Here is a 13,160-nt window from a genome sequence, read left to right as displayed (position 1 = left end):
TGAGTGCACAGGTGTGCACGAGAGCCGGCCAAAAATTTGGCGTCATTTTTATGCCAAGAGTTCTGTTACGGAGGTACCACGGGGGAAAAAGAACACTGTATGAAACAACCCAAGTCCTTCCAATCTGAAAACATGCAATGACAGCAGAAGCCTGAGAATAGTCCCAGAATCATTTAGATTGGAAAAGCCTCCTGAGATCATCCAGCCCAACCATTCCCCCAGCACTGCCAAGGCCACCAATAACCCACGTCCCCAAGTGCCACATCCACATGGTTTTTAAATCCCTTCAGGGGTGGAGACTTCACCCCTGCCCTGGGCAGCCTGTGATAGGCCTGGACAACCTTTTTTCCATGAAGAAATCCATATATCCAACCTGAACCTCCCCTGGCACAACTTGAGGGCATTTCCTCTTGTCCTGTCACCTGGGAGAAGAGACCGATCCCACCTGTCTACAGCCTACTTTCAGGTAAGAGGGAAGGTCCCCCCTGAGCCTCCTTTCGTCCAGGCTGGGCCCTCCCAGTTCCCTCAGCTGCTCCAGACCCTTCCCCAGCTTCATTCCCTTCCCTGGACTCGCTCCAGCCCCTCAATGTCTTTCTCATCACGAGGGGCCCCACAGTGGCCCCGGGATTTGAGGGGTCCCAGCAGTGCCCAGCTGCCACAGCATCACAGTCTGACCCTCTGTTTCTCAGAGATTCACTCAAAGAGGTAAGAGACACCAGCCTTGGGGTTTCCAGACCGAAATTTGCATCAAGGCCCAGCACCAGCTACTGCAGCCCCCTCAGAACTACCCTCAGGCACCACCGAGGCTGAACCCCCCTGGTGACACTGCTGCACCTCTGTCTGACCACTCAGCCTACAGCCACTGCCATCATTCACACTCAGTACTCAATCCAACACTCCTTGACTTCCTTCAGCACGATACCGGAAGGTGTAGCAAAGTCCACTGTGCCTTTGAAGCCTCTTGACCCACAAAGCCCAGCTCTGCTGATCTGCACATGCAGCAATCAGCACTTCCAAAGCTGATTGACAGGTTTTTCTTCCCCATGGACAACAACCCTGGCAGGTCACGTTGGAAAAAACCTTTAATAGACAAAAAGGTCAAACTCAGCCCAAACCAACCACCAACTCATGATTTCCAAAACAAGCAACACAATTCCCTGAACCTAAAGCTAAAATGGAGCACTGTGCAGGACTCTTCATCCTTCTGCAACTCAAGCTGCCACACTCATCTCCACTGGCTTCCAGGCAACCTACACCAGTAGAGCTCCCTAAATCACTCACATTATGGTGTCAAAGCCATCTCTACACCAAGCCCAGCTGAATCAACCAACCTAAAAGCCACCACAGCAGTAGCCGCCGGGGACACAGGACCAACAGGGCACCATGTAGAACATGGACAATCTCTTCCATCTCTAAACCGCTGGTAACCGCCATAAATTTTCCCTACAAAGCCCAAGAACTTCAAACCCAGAGAACCAGCCTTAAAAAAAACCCATCCAAGCAGTTGCCCTGGGTTTTGTTACTGCTGTTACATCGTAGGCGCCCGTCAGCCTGACACGTCCCGACACGAGAGCCCTCAGGAGCCCCGACCAAAGGAACCCACGGCTCCTCTTGCTCTGTCAGACCTCTCCTCAAAGCACAATTAACTGTGCTGCTCCCCCACAACCAACCTCCTTACCAGCACGAACATCTCATGTGGGTCCGTTTCGGGGTAAGACCGAAAATAAAGACGAGGGAAGGCGAATTTCTGGAAGAGCAGTAACTCCAGCTCCGTTCTGGGAACGTAAGGCATATTTCATGGGAAGATGTCAGCTACTCGCATTTAATGCTGACAGTGTCATTTGCCCTTCAGCGAGAAGAAAGGCATGTAAGCAACACAAACCAAACGAAAATTTCCCCATTGCGAAGCATTTCTGCCAGGAAACACAGTCCCAGTGTCATGTTTCTTATGCCCTTCCTTGTACAATAACCCTCGAAGGCCACACTTCCAAAGTTTTATTACTCGGAATTTCACATGCCAGAGTTCACAGAGCATCCCAGACACCCTTTGGACCAGCTTCATTCCAGTGCCTTTCTGCATCATGTAAAATGACATTGAAATCAGGGGGGGCAGCTGGATCAGGACCAACATCACCACTTTAAAACCTGAAATAACCTATTTTTCCTGATTTTTCAAGTCAAAGTGTCCCTAATTCTCACAAATGCAGCTTTACTTCATTCTCCAAACACAAAAAACGACCAGGACAGAGAGAATGGTGGATGAGCATGTGGCACAGCACACTGATCCTGCCAGAAACATTTATTACTATTTAATAACACTTAAGACCAATTCCAGCCCCAGCACGAGGCAATGGTGAAGCCCAGCTGGGGTGGGGGTGAAATAACTTTTGGGGTCACAGCAAGGGCTGCAAAAGTTACTCCCCTCCACCCCTTCCAAACTCAGTTTTTACTGCCCAAATCAAATGTTTTCCTTTAGTTGTTTTTAAACCACCTCTAAGAGCCCCACAGACTAAAGTTAGAAAGCATCACGCAAAAAACGTTCAATTCCAGTGTTTTTAAAACTGTTTCAGGCACTATCTCACCACACTTGGCCTCACTCCAATTAACCACTAAATGCCAAGGAGTCAAACAAAAGAGCAAAAAATCATTTGTTATCTCGAAGCTGCATCTGCTGACGAACTCTGCAGTGGGTTTTTGTTGCTATTGTTCCCCAGGTTTGGGCTCTTTGAGTACTTAACGATAACAAAATCGTTAGGTAAATATGTCAGGAGACCTTCCCTGTCAGCCGTAGCCTCGGGGTGTGATTTCTGTTCACAGACATAAAAATTTTTGCTATTTGCCAGATTTCAGATAGCAAACTTGGATCCCCTGGGAGATACCTGGCTGCTCTTGTGCACCCGCAGCAGGAATATTTAACTGCTTCAGTACCTGGTGCTGACACGCAGCTCGGAGCCACACGGGACCTCCTCTGGGACCTGACCAAATGTAACTGCCCCAACCTCCCCCATCACAATTATCATTTATAAATTGGGTTTTCAGCATCTTCAGATATGGAAAAATATGGTTGGGAGTCAGGAGGACCCATCAGCAGGGAAGCTCACGGTCAGGGGTCTCTGGAGGTGTTCTCCTGAACCCACCTGCAGCCACCTGCACACAACTGGGCTCAGAAAGTCTTCTTTAGGAACCAGCTAGCTAATGTTTCAGCCAAAATCCCTCCCTGGTCCAATATCTAGGTACCAGAGGGGAAGAACTTGAGTTATTCTCAGCTTAACGTGACAATCAGTCCTCACCTCAGCCAGGGGACTGCAGAGAGTTCCAACAGCCCTTGCACGAGGTGCTGCTGTCTGGAAGGGGGGCAAGGGTGGAGGGAAGGGGATGGGAAGCATCACTAAGGCACTGAGAACCCCCAAATACCATATCACTTCCAAACAGCCCAGTCATCCTGCAAAGCAGGAGAAAAGCAGCCCAGCAGCTTAGGGAGGAAAGAGTTGACAGCTCTTTGCTGTATCCAGCGTCATTTTCCTTGGCAAATCCAGGCTGTTGTTGGAGGCTTGCGCCAGCCGAGCTGAGCCTGCAGGAGCAACACTTTGTATTTAACACTTGAAGACCTCAACTCCCCAGAGCTCATCCCATGGCCCCATCCCAGCCGGCACACATGGGGCCGGCACACGTGGGACCAGCCCTGGCACCACACACGGAGCCAGGCCCTGCCCAGGCCCTGCAGCCACACACGGGAGGGGGAATCACCTGTCGTGCACGTGTGTTTGGAGAGGGATCCTGCTTTTACAGGGATGTGCTGCTCTCCCCTTGGAGTGTGCACTGGTGGCCGTGCCCGCTCCGGGGCTTCACCACCGGCTGGGAATTCACAGCAGGGGTGATGCCAAGGTACCAGCAGGAAGCTGTGGAGCCCAGCCTGACTCCCAGAGTCCATGGCACAGTGGTTTAGGGATTTAGGGATTCCCCTGCTCCATCTGCTGCTCGTGCTGAGCCCAAAATGAGAACCTTAAAGCTTATCCAGTCCCACCCCCTGCCATGGGCAGGGACACCTTCCACTATCCCAGATTGTTCCAAGCCCCACCCAACCTGGCCTTGGACATTTCCAGGCATGGGGCAGCCACAGCTTCTCTGGGCAACCTGTGCCAGGGCCTCACCACCTCACAGGGAAGAATTCCTTCCCAATATCTCATTTAAATCAACCCTCTATACTTTAAACCCATCGCCCCTTGTCCTTGCACCCCCAAGTTCTAAGCAGACCAGGAATCTGTGGATGAGCCGTATTCTGAGCCAAAGCAACTCTTGTCAACAACAGGAGAAAACTCCAAATTGGCAATAAAGATATTGCTAAATAGAAAACTTAATAATCCTTTAAAAATGGCAATTAACATCTTTTAACTTTGCCTTCCCTCCCCACCATAGAAAAGGTCTCCTTTTGACCTCAAAAATCTCCCAAAATTTACTCCAATAGCATATGGAGGTAACTCCTGGTTGGCTCCTCTTGCCCTTGGATGGGATCACTCCCTTTCCCAGCAAGAGTTAACACCCCAGACTGAGCAAGCACCAACAAGCCCTTCCACCGCCCCAAGGCAGCCAACTACTCACTGAGTTCATTATCACTAAAAAGATACAAACAGCTGCAGTATAAAACCCAACTATTTTCTTTATGGGTTTTCATCCTGCTCTCTAGATGCACCTCATCAGCTGCACGTCCAGCAATTCTCAGTTAGAGCTGATTTTTCTGCCACAGGGTATGTTTTATGGGAAAATGTGAGAATTTCAGCTTTCCAGGCAGAACTGTTGCCTCCCCTGCAGCCCCGGGAACAGCAGCAAAGCAAAAAATTACAACAAACCCCTCACTTTCGAGTCTGAACTGTCTCATCCTCTCAGCATCAAGGCAGGTTGGCAACAGTGCCAGCTACCAGCTTTAAATGCTTTATCCTATTTTCCTATCCCATGGGAAAATTAGAATAAAGTGCTGGTAAAGGGTAGCGGTAGCTCAGCAATTTGTTTGCAAAGTTAAGGAAATAATTGCTCCAAAATTATTTCCTGGATTAATTTCACCGAGCCCAGCACGTGGAGAAGACTGGAAGGATCATACAAAGTCTGTTTAGGCCATTAGTGCCTGTCCCACACAGTATCCTCATCCCCACACTTTCCTGGGAAACCCAGGGAAAGCTGCTGACACTTCATAGATCAGATAATAAAAGGAAGGATTCAAAGATTTGTTTCTTTATAGAAAATATAAATATTATTATCAAATAATAATGATATTCAAATACTTTGATTTTTTCCCCCTGCTGGACAGGGCGAACTGGTGTTCTCACCCCTCTGGGAAGGAATGCAAACATCAGTCGATTAAAATAAGAAACAGAAAAGGGAGAAGAGACAGCAGGGAACTTGCTCAGAGAAGTTGTAGAAGTGTCCAAGGCCAGGTAGGACAGGGCTTGGAGCAACGTGGGATAGTGGAAAGTGTCCCTGCTCATGGCAGGGGGCGGAACAAGATGGGCTTTAAGGTCCTTCCCAAGCCAAACCATTCCATGATTCTGTGATTAGGCAGCACCACAACCCAACACAGCATGTCCCCAACTCTCCCATCCACATAAGATTTACAGTTTCAGAGCTGGTATCTGCTCCGAGGTGGGTTTTACTTCCAGTGCTGCCTTAATAAACATCCTCGCAGTCTCCCCCTCCAAGGTGCTTTGTTCTCTGGAGAGGCTGAAAGCCCAGAGGTGCCATGAATTGCAAAGAGGGATTAAAGGACAAAGGGCCAGCCCCCCACTGCCCTGGGATGGGATTTAACCCACTGTGTCACCACCTGGGACACCGGGCACTGCCAAGGAGGGGAAACACCGGAGACAGGGAGGGTCTGACCTCCCAAAGCCACATCTGCATCCTCTCTGTGGCTGTGCTGGCCCAAACTGAGCCCACGCCTGGGTTAAGCCAGAGGCAGCTCTGGCAGGAGGGTGAGCCTTCCCCAGCCCCCTCCTCCTCCTCACTGCTCCTGGAAGCAGCCAGCAGCTCCCAGCCCTTGTATCCATGTCCTGCTACAACGTGCAGTGACCACAGCCCCGAGCAGCACAACACAACCCTGGCCATGGCACAACACCACCGGGAAATGTCCACCCCGGCACAGCCACACAGCGCCTCCACCGTATCCGCAAAGCCCACCTACAAGCGCTCACCCGTAGCAAAGCCCATCCACAGCACAGCCACCCCACCACAGTGCCACCCAGTCATCCCCCGTGGTGCAGCACCCACCACAGTGCCACGCCAGTCATCCCCCCGTGGTGCAGCACCCACCACAGTGCCACGCCAGTCGTGGTGGTGCAGCGCCCACCAGGGCACAGCCACCCAATGCCTGCTGCTGCAAAGCCACCGAGCTCAGCCCCACGCCATGCAATGACCCCCGATCCCAATGGATCCCTCGCAGCTCAGCACGTTCCAGGATTCCATGCCATGCAGCACAGCTCTGTCCCATGAAACACTGGCCATTTCAAAGCCATACAAAAAAACCCCACGACGTGCAACCCCGGGCCGAGCAACTCAACCCCAGGCCATGCAATGCCTCCTGTTGCAAAGCCACCCAACTCCACACCACACCATGCAGCGAGAGCCCAGGCCACACAACACCCTGCCGTGCAATGCCCTCCATTGCCAAGCCATGCAATGCATCTCCCTGACGTGCAACCCCCACCACTGCAAAGCCACACGACCCAATGCCCACCGCTGTTCTCCCACGCCTCTCCCGACACACTCCGGAACAAACTCCCGAGCAAACCCTAGAGGAGGCTCGTGCTGGTGCCAGGGCCCATCGCTGCCCGGTTCCTCCTCACTCCATGCAGAGTTGAAGCACTCACAGCCTCCCATCCCATCTCCAGTCGCTGCCGTTTCTCCTGGTGCTGGAGTGCAGAGCCTGGCGAGCCAAGGTGCAGCCCCGAGGTGCAGCCCCGGCAGGAGGATCCTGGCACTCCCCATTTGGAAGGAGTTACAGCCCTGGCACCCCATCAATGTGATCCTGCCTGGTTAGTACTTTGCACTTAAAGCAGCATTTCATTTGGGCTTATGGAAAGAGCTCATTTTCACAGGCACCCATCTGGGAGTGATTATTCCTGCTGTAGTAGCATCCAGGCCCGACTGGCATCGGCACCATTAGCACACAAAAACCAGAGTTTAACAAGAGAGCACTTACCACTGCAACCACCCCATAAAGGCACTTAACTATGTTAAAATTGCATCCAAATCTCCCTGTAATTCCACGCTTGTGCACAATGGATCCTGACAGATTACACCTCTTCAGAGACACACTTACCACTCACTCACTACATGGAATTTACTCAGTGCTTCACATCCCCCAAGCCCCCTCAGCCTCTCCCAGACTGGCTACCTTCTGCAGCCAGACACCTCTAAAAATAACATCCTCCTAAAGTGTTGAAAGATATTAAAATATAAAGCCATTAACATATAATAAGACTGGAATGAGAGCTCCGCATGCTCTGAAGCTCTCAGGGTTTGGCTTCCAGTCAAGAAAAATATATTGGATTAGTATGAGAGCAAAATTAGGATGGTGTGCAGTTTAATTAGCATTACAAGACACTACATGTGTATGGGAGAACAGAGAAGATTTATGTTATTATGTGGTAAGAAAAATAACGTTAAAATGTTAGAATAATATGGGTTTGATACGGCGCTATGTACTCCGGGGTTAAGGGAAAGATAACTCTGGAATGCCACTGAGTGTTCTTAAAAACCCAGGTTTGAGGGTTTGCCAGTGAACTCCTCGAAAAATTGTGGAAAAACCCTGCAATTTGGTCACGAGTCGGTCAAACACCCTGGCAACAACAATGGTCTCCATCAAGGAATTCAATAAACACTGGTAAAACATCCTGGTCCTCACACAAAGTCACAGTACTCGTGCTTCACAGAACCAGCAGAAAATAGAAATAAAGCAAACACAGCTCAGCTGGGGAAGGGGATGATGGGGCAGAGCTGGCAAGAGCCTGGAAGGGAAGGAAGCGCTGTGCTTCGATTGCATGCTCCCTGCTGCCCTGGTGTTATTCCTCTGTTAATCACATTCCTCTGTTTCCAGCAAGACATCAGCATCCCCACTCTCCTCCATAAGCTGCAGCCCATCCTCCTCTCCTTCCTGGGCATCACTGGATTCACCTCACAGTTGTTCCCAGCAGCCACAGCTGCCTGCACTCCCTAGGTCAATAATCCCTGTGATGCCGACAGAAGCTTCAAGACAGCAGTTGGAATTTATATTTCATATTTCCCAGCTGCTTCCTTTCTCCCAGAGGTGAGATTTTTCTCTGTTTACCTCCTCACTATTCCCATCTTCCCACACTTTGAGGGTGTCCCTGGCAAGATGCATCCATGGCCACCCTGTCCTCAGACATTCCAAAGCCACAGCTACTTTTTTTCCTCCCTTTTCCAAAGCAGAGTTCCTAAGCTCCAGCCCTCACAGTGAACAGCTCAGGAGTGGTGACATCCCACCACATACAACACAGTGTCCATCCCACCTGCTCAGTGTCAGGGGGCACAAGGAATGGCACCCAAACAGCATCATAAATCTGGGAATAAGGATGCTGGGAAGGTCCTGTTAGAGTTGAAGATGTCCCTGCCCATGGCAGCGGGGTTGGACTCCATGGCCTTGAAAGGTCCCTTCCACCCCAAAGCCTTCTGTGATTCTACAGTTCCAGGGACCAGCCAGGCTGTCTGCACACAGCCAAAGGAGACAGTTCCTGCTCACACCAGGGATTAACACAATACACACAGGGATGCACCTCCAACCCCCGGGGCACAGCTCATGCTGTATTGAATTTCCCAGTGGATGCAGCACATCAGATTTTGCCTGGAATATTCATAGGCATAGCAGCAGGACTATGTTTTCTATCTGATATCAGGCAGCCCCCCCTTCCTGCGCAGACCCTTGGGCAGCCTCTGGAATGTCTGTCGAGGACAGGCACTCCTGAGGCCGGAATGAAGGCAACCAGAGCCCAGCATTAACCAGACAGAGCTCTGTGGGCTCCTTTACTGCCCTGTGAGAGCCTCCTCCAGCTACAACCAGGACCACAAAGTGGAATTCGAGGGAAAACCCACCAAAAATCACATCCCTAATCACCATCTTGCTTCTGCACGGACCTGGCATTTCCATAACCCAGGATCAGAGTTGTGAAATCCCAACACACATGTCCTGAGCAGGTATTTAAAGGTCTGAGCCTGCAGGACAGTGTGCAGAGGCTGCTGATGCTGGAGAAGTGTTTCCAGGACACTCTGCTCAAAGCTTTCAGCACATGGCCAGGTTTCAGTTTGGCCCCAATTCATCACTGCCAGTGCAGCCACCTGGCTCAGGAAGCAGGTACCAGACAGAGGGGTGAAGGTGCATGGATGAGCTACAGGTATGCTCAGGGTGGGAGAAGCCTCTGGAGCAGCTTTTATACCTTTAGACCCTTTGGCAGCACATTGTGCCAATCAAACCTGCCTCTGACTCAGGAGCTGGGATTGACAAGAAAGGGCAAAACAACTGCAATTTCACACTGGTGAGGGAAAAGAAAGGAAGAAATTCTTCCCTGTGAGGGTGGGGAGGCCCTGGTACAGGTTGTCCAGAAAAGCTGTGGCTGCCCCATCCCTGGAAGTGTGCAAGGCCAGGTTGGACGGGGCTTGGAGCAACCTGGGCTGGTGGAAGGTGTCCCTGCCCATGGCAGGGGTGGATCTGGGTGAACTTTGAGGTCCCTTCCAACCCAAACCATTCCAGGGTTCTCTGTAAGTCAGGAATGCCAATGTGAGCACTACTCAAAAGCGGGAGCATCCCGTGTTAAAAAGGTGAGGAGCAGAGACCAGGAACAGACACCATGGCACAGAGGAAGGTGAACACTGGGAACAGAACTGCTGCTCAGCACATTTTTTTGGATGACTCAGCACTCCCCTCCCCCCTTCCCCCAGCTGCAAGCGCCTCCACAATTAGTTTGATTCGACAGAACTGATGGTATTTGATCCCATTCCAAAGCCAGCCTTTGGCAGCTTTTCTGCCTGTCTCGGGACACTCTCAGGGCACACGCTCCGCTTGGCATTGGCCAAAAAACATGTTTTGGCAGAAACGTGGCACGACACGGATTTGGTTGGAGAAACAGCACAGGAACAATGCTCTGCACAGCTCAGATATTACAGGGGTGATTTTTTGACAGCAAGATACAATTTAATTTAGGCATAAAATACTCCAAAGGGCAGAAAGCAGTGTCCTGCTGCGGATCTCCACGAGTGGAGCCACAAGCAAAGTGCTCAACAGAATCCCTCTCCCATCCCACAGCACACCCACCCGAAGGGATTATTTGGATTTTATCCCACCAGCCAAGGCTGAAGGCACCAGTGCTCCCCAAACCCACTCTTGCACCTCAGAGCACTCGAAGAGTCGATGAATTAAAGCAGCACTAACAAACCCCTCATCTCGCAGCCAACGTGGTGATGCAACAGCCGGCGGGTTCTGGGACAAAGATGTGGACTACAATGCCTCACCCTCTGCCATGAAAAACTGCCCTTGGATCCTAAATGAGTTACATATTTGGATACCCTGTAAGATAGGGAAGCGGGGCCTTATCGAGCTGCCAAATCTCACTCCTGTCATGAGGTCATTTCTGGCACGTGGCCAGGTGAGATTTCAGCCAAAATCTCGGTGCTGACCATCGCTCCCCATCCTTCCCCCCCTCGCTCCTCTTCCTCCTGCCTCAGGTCAGGAAGGCAGGGAAAAATAAAAAATAAAGAAAAAAAGGGTCAGGAAGGGCAGTGTCTTTTGTTTTTAAACCAGCCTGTACAATCACAACACACACACACTCATTACTCAGTCTCTTCATTGACAACACTTCACACAGCTGAGGGGCAGTTTGAGGGCTCAGAGCGCCACGGTCTTTGGGATGCCAGGTACCCCCCAACACACCCCAACTCTGACCGTGGCCCCCAGCAGAGAAATGTCATCGACCAGATCTCCTGAATTAATTATTTAGTAATTTTGGCTTCATTTTTGCAAGCATCACATGCACGGGACCACACTTTGGGTTTACAGCAGCACAGCTTGGAAAAGCTGCGAGGAACCCCACACGCCCCCTGAAGCTTGATGATAACTTTCTGAGTAAAGCTGTTTGCAAACACCTCGTTTCATTGCTTTAACCATCGAAGGGATGTACTCACAGCACCCCAGGACGTGGAAAGTGGTTGTTTTTAGCTGCACATCAACTCAAGTAAACGGCAAGGCAGAAAATTCAGCACGGAATGGGGTGAGCAGCACTACTACAAATCCCATTAATCACACGTTGTCGCAGCAGTTCCCGACCGGGGCAGTGAGGTGCCAGCGCCCTGGACATTCAGCCTTCCCCATGTCCCCACTACCAGGAAACTTCCTCTCACAACCAACTCCTTCCATACATCCCAAAGAATTTTCCATCTTAAGCCTGACAGGCCAGATGTAAAAGAAAGAAATAAATAATTAGCGTTACCTTATCTGGAGTACGTCAGCTGTACCAGCAATGCCTGGATCTCCATACGCATCCCGAGACAAATTACCTAACGCTGTAATTTATGAACGTCTCAAGTATTTGCCCTGGTATTTCATTATGCACTCGTTGGAAAGAAGAGCTCTAAAGACTAAACAGATCCAGCACGATAACACGAAAGGCACTCCAGCCGCGTGCTATTCCAAGGCAACCCAAGAATCCCAGCACGACATCGAGCTGCTCCGGCTCACTTAGTGTTGACACTGCCGAGGCAGAGAAGGGAGAACGGAGAGCCATGACCCGAGAGCTCGGGTTCCCTCCGGTTCAGCGCTTAACTGGGATTTTATTGTGGGAAGCTGCGGGATCCGGCAGCGGTGGAAGCGCAGCCCGGCTTTCCCGGGGGCAGCCGAGGCCGGCGCGGCGGAACCGCTGCCCGCTGCCAAGTGGGAGGAAGAGTTCCCAAACTCGCCGCTTTATCAAAGCTATTTTTGTCCTTCCTCCCCCCACATTGATAAGTAGCAGGGTGAGGACCGCCGGGGTGCTGGGGTTTGGCGTCTCCCCCCGAAACCCCGCTGGGACACCCCCGGCAAAGCCACCCGGCACCTCTGGGGAGCGGGCCATCCGCTCGGGAGGCTCAAGGGGGAGGAAACTCCTTCCTCCAGCTTATCCTGCTCGCAGCGAAGTTTCGTGCCTGGAAAAAATGAGCTAAGTTTGCGAGCGGAGGCCCCAGCTCCGCTCCGGCTCTCCGGAGGCTCTCGGGACAGGCGACCCCCCCGGGGGCTCAGGACAGCCGTGGGGACAACCGGGAGACAGATGCCAACCTGTCCTGCACAGAGTCAGGAGCTGCTGCAGGGGGGACACCGAGGCATCACGGGCAAGGCTGTGCACCTGGGTTGAGGGGGAACTGAGATAACGAAACCCACCCCAGCTGGAGGGAGGGGAGCGAGCGGAGGGCGATGCGGGACTGGGATCCCCCGCACACCACGGGTACGGGGTGACCTGTGCGGGGCTCCCCGGCCGCTGCACCCGCGGCCGGGGGTCCCCCAAAGGCCGGGGCAAAGCCGCTGCCCTCGGCCAGGGCTGGGCTATCGGGAGCGGGTTCGACGCGGCGGGGCTGTCGCTACAGGGAGGAGGCGGCAGCAAGGTGGAGCGCGGACGGTCCCGCAGCCCCCGTCACCCCAGCCAGGGCGAGGGAAACCCGCGCTCCCCCCGCGCTTCACCCCCGCACCAGAGTTTGGGGCTTCCCCCCTTTTCCAAGTAACACCCGAACCGGGGGGCTGTTCCCCAAGCGCCCCGGGAGCGGCACCCGCGCCGGGATGGACGGGGGACGGAGAGGGGATGGAGGGGACATGGAGGGGGATGAGCCCGACACCGCGGTGTCCCCCGTCCCCGCCCGGAACCCACCTGCTGGCGCCGCTCCGCGCCCTCGCCGCTCTCTGCGGGCGGCCCGCGGCGGGGGCTCCGGGCGCTGCCGCCGTCCCCGTCCCGCGCGGCGGGGCCGCGGGCTGCGGCCGCGGTCGCGGCGGAGCTCGGGAGCGCAGCTCCAGGTAACAGCCCAGCGTCAGGACGTGCAGCGCCAGCGACAGCGCGAAGAAGCCGAGGAAGAGCCGCCAGCTGCCGCCGCCGCCGCCGCAGGAGGAGCAGGCGTGGGTCCGCCGCCGCCCTGCGCTCCGCGCCCAT

General features: G+C 53.0%; 1 protein-coding gene across 1 annotated transcript in view; it reads right to left on the bottom strand.

The window, feature by feature from the left end:
* Positions 1–13,160, bottom strand: part of EDA (ectodysplasin A) — a 65,162-nt gene extending 52,002 nt beyond the window's left edge. The window contains 3 exon segments of the mRNA XM_029959121.1: positions 12,885–12,910; positions 12,913–13,124; positions 13,126–13,160. Coding sequence (XP_029814981.1) covers positions 12,885–12,910; positions 12,913–13,124; positions 13,126–13,160 — 273 coding nt within the window.

The sequence above is a fragment of the Manacus vitellinus genome, unplaced genomic scaffold (genome assembly GCF_001715985.3).
Source record: "Manacus vitellinus isolate BGI_N305 unplaced genomic scaffold, ASM171598v3 scaffold_19_pilon, whole genome shotgun sequence".
In the NCBI taxonomy this organism is placed as follows: domain Eukaryota; kingdom Metazoa; phylum Chordata; class Aves; order Passeriformes; family Pipridae; genus Manacus; species Manacus vitellinus.
This window is presented reverse-complemented; position numbering and strand designations above follow the sequence as displayed.